At 38.3% G+C, this 15,852-nt stretch overlaps 1 protein-coding gene across 10 annotated transcripts in view; it reads right to left on the bottom strand.

The window, feature by feature from the left end:
• FRY (FRY microtubule binding protein) overlaps window positions 1-15,852 on the bottom strand; it is a 477,475-nt gene that overhangs the window by 225,154 nt on the left and 236,469 nt on the right. For 9 of the 10 annotated variants that reach the window (XM_017538031.2, XM_017538028.2, XM_037741802.1 and 6 more), the window contains one exon: window positions 11,444-11,643. In XM_017538031.2, the coding sequence (XP_017393520.1) occupies window positions 11,444-11,563 (120 nt within the window). In that variant the 5' untranslated portion in view covers window positions 11,564-11,643. Of the gene's footprint in view, window positions 1-11,443; window positions 11,644-15,852 lie in introns of those variants that run through there. The other variant, XM_037741805.1, reaches the window with a different exon arrangement.

Here is a 15,852-nt window from a genome sequence, read left to right as displayed (position 1 = left end):
AAAACTATAGCAGCTACCAAGAAATTTAAGATACAACCTTCACTTGTTTGTTTCTAGGTAACTTTCTGTTTTGAGGTATACAAGGGGCTCATTTAATACAAATAACTTTCTACTTTTAACTTTTTAGTGGCCTTTTGGTCTTTTTCATTTTATTTGTCCCAGCATACCTCTCTAACAGCGTGTGTTATGTTCACTCAGTGGACTTTCAGTGTCTACTGCAATGCGTGTGGACGGATCTTTTCCTGCCTCCTGCAGGACACCGCTCAGCCAGCCAGCTCCTCAGTGACCCCTGTCTTACACCCTTCCACTCTCTCGCGTCTTTCTCTCAGCTTATCAACATGCTTAAGCCTTTTCATTTTATTGCCTTGCCCTCTTCTCATATTTAGTTCTTCAATGGGTGGTCTACACTTCCTGCCTTTCTTTCCTCTCCCATTCAAAATGTCTTCAACCACTTGCAATCTGGCCTTTCTTTCACCACTAAAATTAGTCTCCCTAGGGACCCCAGTAATTTTCCAAATGGCAAATCTGGTGGCCATTTTTCATCCTGGATCTTTAGCAGCAATGATCACTCTCTTCTTTTCACGTGAATCACCCCCCGCCACCCATCTGTTCTCCTCCCACTCTTAGACATTCCTTCTTTCCTTTTTTTCTTTTTTTTTGGAGACAGGATCTCATTCTGTCACTTAGGCTCACTGCAGCCTCACCCTCCCAGGTTCAAATGATCATCCCACCACAGCCTCTGCGAGCATGGGCATGTGCCACCACAACTGGCTAATTTTTTTGTTTCTATGTTTTGTAGAGATGGGGGTCTCACCATGTTGCACAGGCTAGTCTCGAGCTCCTGCACTCAAATAATTTTCCCGCCTCAGCGTCCCAAGGTGCTGGGATTATAGGTGTGAGCTACTGTGCCCAGCAGACATTCCTTCTCTGTGGCCTGCATAGTCTAGCCTTTATCTTGAATGTTTGTATTCCTCATGGCTGAATCATCTTGGGAAAGCCTACAGGAACATTCCAACCCCCCTGCCTTCAACCTGTGTGATTACAATTTAGGAGTTGAGTAGAAATTCCCAAAAGCATCAGGAAATATTATCAAATAGAATGTAGTATTTTCAGGAATTTTAAAAGTCAGAATATACTAGATATATATGTAAGCAAGAGTAAAAATATCTAATAAAACAAGTCTTATTATTGTTAGCATTACCTATAGAAATCAAAATTTGTGCTGGTTAAGATTGCTACAATGCAACAGTAAAACTTGCTATTGCCGAAAACTGTACTGATGATTTTCAGGAATGTCAAAATGCAAACTGTTGTGTGGGAACATAGCAATATTACATCATAGTGACCTTAAAGGATGAGCCATTGGTACTTGGTATTATGCCATTATTATTGAAATGTATTTTCATTGGTATTTTCTGTCACTCCAAAATATATACTTCCAGATGATCTTTTGTTTGTGTTAAAAAGGATGTCTTTGTAAATAGTACAAAGAACATAGCACCAGAAAAACTAGACTGAAAATAACAAGGAATTACCTTCATCTGGTTTTGTATTCTCAAAAAAAGGAAACTTCAGTAATATCTTCATAAAGTTACGAGAAATAAAAATTATGGCCTTATCCATGAATAAATTGAATTGGATACTATTAAATTGAAGTAAAGAGCCCTCTGATATTTTTTATTACCTCGTGATACTTTTCACATCATTTATTTGCTGTAAGGTTCAATCAAACTTTTACTATGGTGGTGTATTAAATTTCATTTCACAGCCACAAAGTTCCATTTTGGAGCAACAGAAGAAATGTTTTTCATCTACATGACTCCAAGCATACTTAAAGAAAACAAACTTATGAGCTCATCTGAAAGATCACCTCATTCAGCAGCTAAATTAAATCTTTCAACTATGGTCTCTTTTTAGCCACTAACAAGGCTATATTTCTGGGTTAGGGCGAATTTTCAAGTTTTTGGTGAATGTCTTTATAGATTACTTAAGGGATGTTCCAGGTTAACTTATTTTGCTAAGAAACAGCTATTTTAAAGGTTATTTATTTATAATTTGAAAACTAGCCAGTATGTTGTCAAGTGTGATATAAATATTCCCTATCCAACCAGCAATGTTTTAGTCTCCTTTCAGCATAGCATTACTTTGATTCTATCACTATGCTCAACAGGGAGCTAAATCTAGAAATTACCTTTACTCTATATTTCCCTTATTAGGTGTGTTGAAGCAACAGCAGCCTCTGTTTAAAGAGGAGTTTGACCAACAAGACTAGCTGATTGTGCTTCTGGGAAGTTGACTGGAATCCACAGTGCAGAAAGACATTAAGGCTGGTATTTCTGCTATTTACACATCCTTAGTCAACAGACATATAACCTTTGCTTAGTATAGGAAGACTGGCATGTATATAGCAGTGCAGAAAAATCACCAACTTGCAAATGGGCATGATAAAATATCATGAAATTTCACATGGTTGAGGTTAGTAAATGGTGATAAGCCTATGAATATGACTAATTACAATCAGTTTTATGAAGATCTGCCATATAAAGATCCAAACTTAATTAGAGGCAGTCACTCTGTCCTTTAGCACAGTAGAATTTCCCAATTCACAAATTACTAAAATACTAAAAAGGGTTCTGGATGAAAGGATCTGATATTTTCTGATATCTAGAAGTCTGCACACACATCCAGTCATGTGAATGAGTGAAATAAGACTATGGATGAATGTTCAGTCTCTATATGGCCCAGAGGTGAAAAAAACCTTTTATACCTAAAAACAGGGTGTATCCTAATTTCAGTCTCTTACTTCTCATCAGATATAGTCTAAAATCACAAGAGGAAGCTGGGACGAGTGTGCATGTCACTTGCAAAAGGACTTGCCTACTTAGACCCACAGTGCCATTCATCAAAATGACTAGAACCACTCCTCATATACCGTCTGTTGGTGCTGGGCCACCAGTGTCCTTATTTCAGCACAGCATCCTGCTTAACGTTAGGGTTAACAGGAGAGTTGTCCTGATGCCAGCTTTGCAACATCAGCACACAGGAGCTGGAAGCCTCAGACTCTGGGCCAAGGAACAAAGGTATGTCAACAACGTTACCGCCTGAACCTGGAACAACATTAGCATGCAGTAATGCTGTCATTAGCTAATTGCTTGCCCTTTCAATGTTTGTGCCAGCTGGCCATGACTGATGTTCCTACAGTTTTGTTCTTAAGCATGACATATTTCATTACAGATTCATGATGTGTGATGCAATAGAGTTTGGCATCCTGTATTCTTCAGACTGTGCACCCCAAGAAAATAGGTTGTGTTACTTGGAGTTTACTTCTTTCATGTTAGCAAACCAGCTAGATCATGTTCTATTATTTTTAAGCCTCCATTCCAGCATGACATGGTTAGCGCCTTTATGAATTATCACGCTGTTTGTCAGCCCACACCTGTGTTCCTAACTCAGCACAGGGGCAGTATCTAAAATATCCTGCCTGCATCTTGTCCATTAACCATTTTGTGAACAAGACTATTAAGGCTCAAGCAATTCCAATAACAAAAATCCCCATTTTCACTCATCTTTCATCATAAAAAGTATTTTTGAATTCTAGGAAGTTGGAGTCACTCTTAGTTTCTGATGAAGGACAAGATGAAAGTTAGGTTTTTTTTTTTAAGTCAAGTAGACTTAAAAAAAAATCTTTTCTTTTTTTCCAGGTTTCAAAATCAAAACACAGTAAATTTCTTTCTTTCTGAGTAACTCTTTGTCAGGCGAGTTAGAATGTCTTTTTCTTCTTCCCGTTGACATTTTATGCTGATAGACTAGATCCAGATGGAATTCCTGGCCCAATCCCCAATTTAGCTTCCACTGCAGCTCCTGGAAGGGACAATGGAAGATTAAACCTGGGTAGACTCACTAATAAGTGAGTTTAAACCTAGGGATTTAAATCCAGGGAATCTGAGAGTTTAAACCCAGGGGTTTGAGAATGAATGCTGCTTTTATTTCATTTGTTTCATACACTAGAGTGAAAACGGCCCGGCTGCTATCATTTCATAGATGAGAAAACAATGATAGATCGCACTTAAGTGACTTTGCCAGAAGCACAGGTTAGTGGCAGGGCTATAATAAAAAAACAATTTTCTTGTGTATTGGTCAAGTTATAGGGAGGAGCATGGACAAAATCCTAGGAAGTGTGATTGAAAATTCTTGAAATTTTCTAAACTTGGTGTACTCAGCTGAATAATCCAGCCTTTCACATTTTGGGCTGTCTGGCCTTTCAGCATGGCCTGGCATTATGCTGTTCTTACTTTTTTTCTGAGAACCCCCTACTCTCAAGAACCAATGAAATCTCCTCTTTGAAAGCCTTTGGAAACTCTCTTAGGTGGACTTATCTCAAATCCGTGGTTTTACTGCCTAGGGCTTCAAAATTCACACCTGGGTAGGCCTCAAGAATTTTGCTGGAAATACAGTGAGATTGAGGGGGATGCTGTCTTCTCCTGGGTACTTTATTTGTCTACCTCCGTCACCTCCTAGGGCATGAGCACCTGGAGGGCCAAGACCAGGTCTGCTGAAAGGAGCTGTGGTTGTGCTTCTGTCAGTGCCATACAGAGCTCAGGACAGCCACCTGACAGTATTGATAAATGGCAACAGCAGGCAGTCAAGTCCCCTGCTCAAGCCTCCACGGTGGTTGAGTGAACACAAAGAGAGCAAGCATCAGGCTGACTTCCGAGGAAATATACCAGAAACTCATCTCAGCTCCCCGATGAGGATAATGAGGAGGGAGGTGATAAGGACAAATGAGCATCTCCTACATGTTCAGGAGTATATCAGGGGCTCCACACAATCCCTCTAATCCTCTCAACTACCCTGTGAGCTGGGTACTATTATCCCATTTTGCAAATGAGAAAAAAGGAGGTTGACTGGCTGGTCCAAGGTCACACCATACTAAAGAGGTGGAAGCAGTAGTCAAATCCAAATCAGTCTGAATGAAAAGCTCTTTTGTCTTTATCTCTTTTGCTCATTCGATCTGCAAAATCAAAATTCATAGCAGCACTTGGATTCTGAAAAACTGGAGACTCTTGGTTTTGGGAAGAGCTTACTGAGAAGGCAATTGCCTGTGAGTATAGTGACAGATGCTATATAAATAGAGAGATTCTTAGAGAATGAGAGCAGATATTCTGAGACTGTGTCTGATCACTAAGAGTCACCTATTGCTGGAGTGGGGGTGAGGGGAAGGTGACCATATCAATGAATAAAGAGGTATCCTTAGATGCCTGAAAGCAGAAGGCTGAGAATCAATGCCTCTTGCATTCAGCACATTGTAAGGCATTCATCTGTCAACTGCAAAAATCTATTATTATTTGTTTAGAGTTGGCAAGATGAACTTTGGAAACACACAGATTCCTATAAAGACATTCCTTTGAAGCTACTATATTAATGTTGCATTCATTCATTCATGTACTAATTCATTCAAAAAACATTTACTGTCTGTGATATTCAAACACTGTCCTGAAAATGGGGGCATGGGATGTGGGTGTGTGTGTGTGTGTGTGAAGAGGCATCCCGCACAGATACTGCCTCCAAGGAACTTATAGGCTAATATATTGCTCCTTCAACTTAAGAGAAAATCTCTGCCCCTGCCCGACCACCATAAGAAATACACTATGGTCTGATAAGCACATGCACAACTCAAAGTATCATAAAATGTTTATCCTTAAAACCTGTAATATACTCTGGTATTTACTAGTTTAGTCTGTACTAATTGCTCTAATTCAATGAGGACAGAATAGTTCGCATGACAGAATAATATGGTAGCTCAGATAAAGTACAGATTTGTAGATACATATGAATGTGTGTTAACACAAGCATAATTATGTGGAGAAAGCAGGGAAGAAATCAAACCAAGTTTTTCAGATGATGAGATTTTGGATTGGGCCTTAAAGCGTAGGCAGGATGAGGAGCCAAGTGGCATTCCAGAAAGAGGGGCCAGCATGCATAAATGCATGGTGGCAGACAAGAAACCTGGGTTCATAAAGGTATGTGGTGGGAGTAAGATCGGTTTGAGACAAATCAAGGAGTGAGAGAGAATGAAATCAAAGTTTTGTGCAAGAAATGTAATGGACAGGGTTGTATTTAGGGAAGATTTACAGATGAGATCAGAGGAAGCAAAACTGGTGATGGGCCCCTCATTCTTCCTTTTATTCACCTTGAGGACACCCACCTCACCATGAGCTTCATGGAGCAAAGGCCAACCCTGGATTTATCTGCATGGGAAGCAAACTAAGAATTCTGCAGAGGACACAGGCAGGATGATGGCTAAGAGGACCCAAAAGCTCACAGGGAAGAAGTGCTTAGAAATACGGAATGAAATATAACTTTTTTTTTATAGAAAGCATAGAAATGAGTTCACAAGAAAGGCAAAGGGAAAGGACAAACAGGAGGGAGTGAGGTAGCATAGTGATTGTCCAGGGAGAGGACTGTTTCTTTAATTATCCTATAGAGCTTTTTTGTTGTCCACTTGGGGACAGGAAACAGAGATGCGGGCCCTGAGAGGTGGGACATTGAAAATAAGATGCCTCACATAAAATCCAGTCCTAAACAATGGCCTAGAGACAAATCTATGTACCATTAAAAGAAGATGAAAAGATGTTCCCAGTGGTCTCTGCTTTGGTTCTATGTAAAATAACAAGAAAAAAAAATCATATCCAAGAATTTGAAACCATAGGCCAAAGTCTAACAGGTTTGGAATATACATTTGTGTCACCTTTTAGGTGCAGAAAGCAACTGAATATTTGGCTCTGGACAGGGACAACTCTGGGCAACGGAAAGTGGCAAAAACATAACCACGTTGGAGAAACACTCCCACAACTGTGGATGAAAGGAGAACTCACAGAAAAAGAGCTTCAATTAACCTATGCAACAATCCAGCATGCTCTTTGCATGTACCCCAGAACCTAAAGTTCAAATATATATATATATATATATATATATATATATATATATAAACTTCAATTAAACAATTCACAATGAAAAATTTCAAAGTACATAAAAAGCAATCCATCATGGGCAAGAATTAGCAGGCACAACAAACAGAAGAATTAGCAGACACAACAAATGGTGATAGAACAATAATCTAAAGACATGTTCAAGGTGATTGAAGACATAAAAGGAAAGTTGTAATCTTCAAAAAGAAAGAAAACACAACGAAAATAAGAAGCCTAAGTAGACTTTGAAAGAGAACTAAATAGCACTTCCAGAAATGAAAAATATAGTAATCAAAATAAAAAGTTTCAATAGGTAGGTAAAACAGATTATATAGCCTAAGTGAACATTAATGAATTGGAAGATAGATCTGAAAAAAATTACTCAGAATGCAGTAGAAAGAGACAAAGAGGTAGAAAAATAAAAGATGGGTAAAAAGATATGCAATGTACCATAAGAAACTCCAATTTACATCTAATAGAAGTACCAGAAAAAGAGAAGAGGGAAAGCGGAAAAATGACAATATTCATATAATTAATAGTTACTAATTTTCCAGAATTGATGAAAATATATAAATCCTCAATTCAAGAAGCACGAGAGTCTCAAACAAGAAAATAAAAATAAACGCACATCCAAACACAGTGTGGTGAAACTGCAGAATACCAAAGACAAAGAAAAAAAACCTATAAAAGTATACACGGAAAAGAGTAAAGAATCCACAAGGAAATAACAAATTCACTACAGATTTTTCAACAGAAATGATAAGGCAACACAGAGAAATAAAGATTCAAATGTCAGAGGGAGAATGAATGTCAACTTAGACTTCTATTCCCAGCTGAACCATCACTGATAAATGAGGGAGAAATAAAGACATTTAGATGAACAAGACTGAGTAATTTACCACCCACTGATTCTTACTTAAAGAACTGAAAAAGACTCACTTTGGGAAGAAGAAAACTGAGTTCAGAGGGAAGGAGGAGGATGCAGGAAGGAATTGTATTCATAATTTTCTGCGGTTTTTATGTTTTGAAATAAAAATATAAAAGGAGACACAGATGACCCCATTAGCTTGTTTAGAACACTTTGCTTGGGAAAGGTGAAATAATGATAAAGTTGGATGAGAACAAATGCTATTAAATGTCCCCATGAAGAAATAAAAATAGAATGAAATTATTGACTTATCCATAAATATTCATGAATATGACCTGAGCATCTTTGGGGTACAAAGAGCCATTCTGCAGAACAAGTGAAAGATATTTACAAAGAAATAAATCTAAAATTTGTTTTGTGAAACATTTTTATTTCCTGCTCTTTTTTTTTTCTTTAAAGTTGGCTATCTGGATATTGCAAAGTCATAAATAAAACTTTACACTTTAAAGTTGTATGTAATCTGTTGCACACAATCTAATGGATGTGAAATTCTGAATTAGTCTTTTAAAAATAGAACTAAAAAATACAGATTCCTAAGTAGTCCCCCAAATAATAAATCTATACTTCCAAGTTTTTGAAAATTACCTTTGCCATCCCCATACAAGTTTTATTTAGTTAAGAATAACAGAATATAATTTTGTAATTTGATACAAAATCACATAAATTCAGAATTTTAAAGCACCCAATGACTTTGCAAAAGAAGCTAACTCAGCAAGAGAAACCGCAGAGTACATTTGATAGAATTCACCTTAAATGTAATCTACATACATCAAAAAAAACACCTCTTGTTACAGCTACAGGACAAAATGCCAAATGCACAGTCACACTTCTAGAATCAGGTGACAAGCCTCTGAATCCATTCACATTTACTGGCCTACAAATAGGCAAATATAAGGACAGAAAATTACCAAGCATTTTTCAGCAGACAAGAAAAGAATATGGCACAGAAGCTTACAATTCTACCAAACAATCAAAGGGGGATAACAAGGCCAGGTGCAGTGGCTCATGCCTGTAATCCCAGAACTTTGGGAGGCCAAGGTGGGCAGATCATCTAAGGTCAGGAGTTTGACACCAGCCTGGCCAACATGGTGAAACTCCGTCTCTACTAAAAATATAAAAATTTGCTGGGCATGGTGGCACACACCTGTAGTCCCAGCTACTTGAGAAGTTGAGGCACGAATATTGCTTGAACCTGGGAAACCGAGGTTGTGGTGAGTCAAAGTTGTGCCACTATACTCTAGTCTGGGTAACAGAGTGAGACTCGGGCTCAGAAAAAAAAAAAGGGGGGGGGTCTCTTTTTATAAAAAAACAGTAATACTGAAAATTGATTGAATTCATCTTTTCAGCTAAAAACATCAAGTGTGTCTTCTTGGCCATCAACCAGCAGAATTCCTCACTCTAGGCACATAAGAAAGATTTCCTGATGATGAGAACTTACACTTTAAAATTTTTTCTTGTTTGGGGACATTTTAGTTGTATCACAGAGAGGAACAAAAATGTCTACTCCTATTAAAAGAATGCTATGACATATATACATTTTTCTGACCTAATCCTTATTCCAAAAAGAAAAACAAACTCCACGCAAACGAATCCCAAGTTGAGTAAAGAGGAAAAAAGTTAAATCCAAACTATTTTATTTCATAAATTCTTAAAAACAGTAAACGATTATTTTGGAAACATGGATGGTTCAAAAGGTGTCAGGACATAGCTGTGTAAGCATCTCTTTGAACTTTTGTACAACTTCACAGCTCCTCAGGAAAATTCATTAGGATACACAATTTCAGAGACTAGGCCTGCCATTTTTGTACTTTTCTAGGGCTACAGGGTGAAATGAATCTTCATTGTGCCTCACCACTCTCTTTAAATTGCCCCACATCCTCTGAAGTGGAGGTAGCATCCCCCTCCTCCACTGGGGAGGGAGTCTGGGCTACCTCAGTATCTCTCAAGGAGATGGAGGCTCCAAGGGTCAGCCCTGTTCTGGGCAATGGGACTTTGGATATTTGAGGTGGCTGACTCAAGTTATAGGAGAGTCCTGTGTTGGTTTGTTTTAAGAAGTTAGCAACAGTATCTGCAACAGTGTCTTTACAAGAAGAGGACCATGGAAAGATTGGCAATAAAGTGTAGAGGGGTTCAGATGTGGGCTCTGAAGCCACCCAGTTTGAGTTTAAATCAACACTTTGTGACCTTGAGTATTTACTTAACCTTCTCTGTGCCAACTTCGTCTGTAAACAGGAAATAAATTATATCTACGTAAGGTCATTGTGAAGATTAAAGGAGGTAATAAGATGTCCACAATGCCTAGCACATAGTAAGTACACCACAGATATTAGCTATTATTAGGTAAGAGAAGAAGAAACATAAAAACATGAGTGAATGGAAATAAAGGTCCTGTAGTAAGGATGAATTTAAATGACTTAAACTGTAAAAGCAAGAAACATTTTCCATAATTATAGAAATTCAATAAATGGAGAGAATTTTATGAACAGAATGGATAAATATAACATCCACTGATCTAATAAAAATTTTAATGTGCAAAGTTTGTAACTTTCAGGTAAACACACTTAACAAACATTCTTGAATTCTGATTCCCAAACCTTATGCTGTAATTCCTGTAAAGGTCATTTTTAACAGATGATGTGCATCACCTGTTACATATTTTCAGAGACTTGTATTATGGGTTTAAGAATAGTATATTTAATTATTTTAAGTTATAATTCTGCAAAGCAAACCTCCGATTATCTTCTTATTGCCCCAGTAACCTCACAGGAGGTACAAAGCCACACTTCACAGAAACAGCTGCGTCACTCTGAATTCCTTTCCTTTTCTTTTATTGTGTGTGGCCCTGCCAAGGTCAGAAAACAAGTAATCTGAATCTACCAATTGCACTTCCTTCCTTCCTGACTGTCTTTGGAGAGATTCAGTGCTCTTTAGAACCCTGTTAGAGCAATTAACGTAAGGTGGACTCATGCCTGCCTTATTTTCTAGCAGAAGCATCTGCAATCAAAGACACTGACATCCAAGGGCATCATTTCTCTAAGTTAAAGTCAAGAATTTGTCTTCCAAGTTTTAGAATGGAAGTGGTCTTTCTGAACGACTCATCAAAACACTTCCTCTGACAATATGGTACCAAGGCTTTATCTTCTCAAACTTGAAGTCCACACAGCCACCTGAACAAAAGATTTTGCCATATATATGTGTGTGTATATATATATATACACACACACACACACACATATCTCACAGAGACTCTGAACACAATTTTCTATGATTGATACTTCCTGTTAAATTATGTTTATTAGCCCCAATTGCAGGTGTGAAGCATGCTACTGAACTGTATTTGCTGAAGATTGTTTTAAAATCCTCAACACTCAAATTGTTTCTCTTAAATCGGGGAACCTAACTATTATCTTTTAAAAATTACCTATGATATTAAAGAACCTTTACAAATGGGGGAAAAGCAACCCATCTTCTGTTAGAGTGTTGAAATCTAGTATAGTCAGCATACAGGTGAATTTTCAAAATGGCAGGTTCCATAGCATGTACTCACCAGGGGCTCTGCCATAATGATACGAATCTTGCGTTCGGCCTGAGTGGTGAAGTTGACAAATAAACTTTTGAGGACATATTCTCCTGGTTTGCTGTCTGGGTCCACATTGATGGGTAACATGGTTGGCGGCCCTTTCTCTCTGTGTGTGCCAGAAGCAGGTGGAACCGGAGGCTTGATGTAACCGTTGCCAACAGGAGAAGCTGAAAAACAGAATGGGCATTCTTACTGGCTGACAATAATGGCATAAATACTCAGATGGGCTGTGTTAAACCATAAATATCAGGATATGAATCATATCAAGAAAGTCACACTTAATACCTGGCCTCATTCTTGGGAAACGGTGTCAAAATTTTATTATTTTCATTACCTATGTTTGCGTTATGCCATATTTGATCATCTCAAAATTCTAGTCGCCACATTGCTTTAGGTAAATTATATTGGAAGCTCATAATATAGCTGATCAATATTACAATACTTAAGATATTTTTGGCTTATATTTTTGTTCTAGGGAAAACAGCAGTTCCATTTAGAAAATGGGCAGAAAATGTATATGGGAAAAAAAGTGATTTCTTGTTCAGGTTTTTTCCTTATGGTCAGGAGCTCTCTATCTTCTGTGCTTCATTCTAATAATGGAAAAGACTCTGGGGTCATTCCTTCCAGCAGTCTCCAAGAATCAGTTTTCAGAAGCCTAGCTGGCTCTTGCTCCAGAAAGGGATGCACCTCTTGAAAGATACAAGGCTTAGGCAGTGCCGTGTTTGCCATAAAAGGTGTGAGTTTAACTTTTCACTCTCACTACCCTTTAGCTCAAGTTGGGACACCTCTCCACTTCCTTTATAAAATATGTAGAGTCCACACTAGCTTTATATCTTCAACAGAGGCAGCTATTAAAGCTCCTGATGAGTGGCCTCTGTTCAAAATGCAATAGAGTCAGACACTGTTTTAATTAGATAGTTGCTAAACATTTTTTTAAATTTATAAATGCAGACTTTCAAGTCTTTACTTTTTACAGTACTTTGATAAGTTAAATTCTACCACCCCTCCCACACAAACACTTGTAAGATGGTCAGTTATTAATATCCAGTGAAAGAAATGTAAGAGCAAGTGAGCTTAGGTTACAGGCATTTGGGGATGCTGAGAACAGGAAGTATTTAGTTAAACAAAAGTATCTAGGTGTTGGGTGACTGGATATGGAGATTATGGGAAAGCGTCAAGTAAAAGATGGGTTTCCAGTTTGGACACTGGATTGGATATCAAGAGAATGGCAGTGTCATTGATATTCAAGGCAGAACAAAGTTCTCCATGAAAGTTCAATACTCTTTTTTATAACTACAAATAAATGTAGGGCTTCTCTTGCTTTCTCTCCATCTCAAGCCAAGTTCTGAGGAAGCAATATAACATTTTGTTTATTTTATTAAATTACAAACATGACCCCTATGTTACATAGATGATTCTCCCTCACCTTTCCTACCCTTCCTCTGTCATTCATTTAACCTGACATAACAGTTGAGGGGCCCCTTATATCTGAAGGGTCTTTCCAGATCTCAGCTACCACTAAACTGTAAGAATATGGCCTCACAAGTTACAGAAATATAATGAAATGTCTTGCATATTACCTCGTTTTCTCTCCATTCCCATTGGCCACATCCTATCCAGGCCCTCGGAAGCCCATGGCTAGATAATTTTAATAGCCTCTTTGCAGACATTGTTTCATCTGTTTTCTATATCAAACTAATCTTTATTTTGCATGGCTTTAATCATAACATGTTTCTGCTCAAAACTTTCAATAGCTCTCAGTTACCATTATCCAGCCTCAGCACTCTGGCCTGCTTTTGAAGGTCTTTAGCAGTTTGCTTCCACACCCTCACCCAAGTCCTACCGATGCCCTCACTGGCCTGTGAGCACAGTGGTCTCGTCTCACTTATTCTTCCTTCTTTCTCTTCTGCAGCTCCTTTCCATTCTTTTCTGCCCATCTCTTCTTCCTCTTCTTTCAGAGCCACTTCTAGTCTCATCTCCATAACACCTAACTCCACTAGGCCACTCTTCACTGGTTAATTTGCTTTACAAGAGTTGAACATTTAACACGAACTGTTTGGTGTTTTGCTTTGTCTTGTACATCCTACATGACCTATGAAAGACTCAACAGACAGCTGCCAAGTAAAGTAACTATCGATTGAAGACAAGGTTTTGTCTAGGGCCGGCCCTGTAATTAAACCATATACTCTTCTAGCTATATCTCCTAAAGTTCCCTTAAAAGACAGTAGACTCCCAGATGTCATACAAAGTTCTTTGCACAGACAATACTCAACAAATCTTAAATAACTAAGAATGTTGCCTGACTTATTTCTGCAGGTCTTAAAGGCATTCCTGGGATAAGAGCTACAGGAGGAGACATATTATGTCAGAGTCTTTTAAGAATGGATGCAGTAGTTGTGATAGAAGAGTCATTAATTAAATGGTACTGCAAACAGTGCACTGAAAGGTACTATTTATTCCAAAGGGGCATATGGAAAGTCAAGTGATGAAAATGAAGTCCTGGCCACTCCTCTGCTTCACCTCCTAGTCCCCCAATGCAGTCACCTTGTGGAAGCAGGACACCTCCCCAACACCAGCTTAGAGAATGACTCAAGATATCTTCCTCAGGTATCAAGGGCATTATGCCTCAGAACCAGAGACTGGGCTATAAACCTAAAATGTCTATTTGGAGTATGACTTTTCATTATCTTTGGTTTTCCACAGGATTTGATCCATTTCTAGATGACAGCAATAATTGGATTGATATAATAATATACACAGTAATTGCAAGACAAGATCCATAATTGCATGACTCTGGGGCCTAAAAGTCTTAACTACAGAGAAAAGATTTTCATGAGAGTGACTTCTTACAGTCCTTCTGCAAGGCTGCATTTTGAACCAGAGAGCTGAAATCCAGATACCAGAAAACCTCTCAGACAAATCCTCCATTTAAAGGGCTATAGTGCCAATTCACTGCTATCATAAAAAATGTTACTCACCTGTACTTCAAAGCCAGACATCTTTGTGAATACAAAGCCAGACATCTTTGTGAATACAGAGGTAATATTCAAAAAGATAAAACTATATGAATAGCCTTATTGAGCTGGATTTATCCTAGCCCAGCAGAGCCCTGTACCAGAGAAGAAAATGATTCGGGGGGGGGCGGCGTCACCAATCATTCTGAGTTTCAAGCACAGATCAGCTTAGGCAGCTGGAGATGCATGAAAGTTAATGGGGTAAGTGTATTTGAACTAGGTCCATTTCCAAGTTTCAGTAACCCCTCTTCATCCTACCCTAATTAATTCACGGTAAATCCTAGCCTTAGGATAATTTTCAAAAGTAAACATTAGGACGTGGCACCTTTCAATGGCTGATTTGGTGACAATATAGCGCAGACCAGGAAATTCATGTTCCCTGGTAGTCAAACTTGAGTCATAAAGTCCACACTAATCTAAATATTAGAGCATTATCATTAGAAACAAAATTATCAGACCCTCTCACAGCACTTGCTTGCTCTTCTTAATCTATACATAAGATCATTTGTCTAGTTTCTAAATTCACAATAGTCTGGAAACAGAAAATTATAAGGGAGGGGGTGTAATTTCCATGGGTAGAAATGCTATTGGCAGAAGAAGAAACAAAATTGCATAATTTAGAAAGCCGCCAGAACTTAAAAATGCAATTAGCTGGATATGACAGTCTCACAGGCTTCAGGGCTTTGATCACTGTCAAAATTTATGTTCATTATGATGACCATAAGTCTCACAGAAAAGTAAAAAAAGGTGGGAAAAAGAGTAATAAAAAATTGCAAAGGTTTAGATTTCAAAAAGATAAAACTAAAAATACTTTTGGTGTATAAAAGGGAATAATTCGCTGCCTCTAAGAATTTAGCTCTCGAGAATTAAATCTGTTCCTTCATAGGTCTGATTTTTAACTGAAAATTTATTTTTGATTGAAAAAACAAAACAAAACATGGATTCAGTACCAGCCACACTGAAGCCCCATTTTCCAGGTTTGCAAATGCTGGCAGTGACTGAATCAACTCCTCTCCGCCCGGGGGTGCTTTCCTCACTTTTTACCCAGTCCTGTAAGCAAATCCTCCCACCTATCAGGACCCAGGTCAGTGTGGCCTCCTCCATCTGGCTTTGTCTGGACCCTGCCTGCCAGTGCCATCCAGCTGCCCAGAGGGTCAGCCTTCTCTTCAGGCCAGGTCTCTGGAAATATGGATCTCTCCCAGTGAAAGGATCCTGACAGAACCTTTATCACATCTTCCCCATACAAATTCTTGTTGAGGGAACAATTCTTCCTTGTTGCTTAATTCGTTGTATTAAAAACCCCCATTAAAATTTCTTGCATGTAATGAATTTTTTAAAATCTGTTTTTATTTATTTTTAGTT

This window comes from Cebus imitator, unplaced genomic scaffold (genome assembly GCF_001604975.1).
Source record: "Cebus imitator isolate Cc_AM_T3 unplaced genomic scaffold, Cebus_imitator-1.0 Scaffold108, whole genome shotgun sequence".
NCBI classification, from domain to species: domain Eukaryota; kingdom Metazoa; phylum Chordata; class Mammalia; order Primates; family Cebidae; genus Cebus; species Cebus imitator.
Note: the sequence above shows the minus strand (reverse complement) of the source record. Positions and strands in the feature narration are given on the sequence as shown.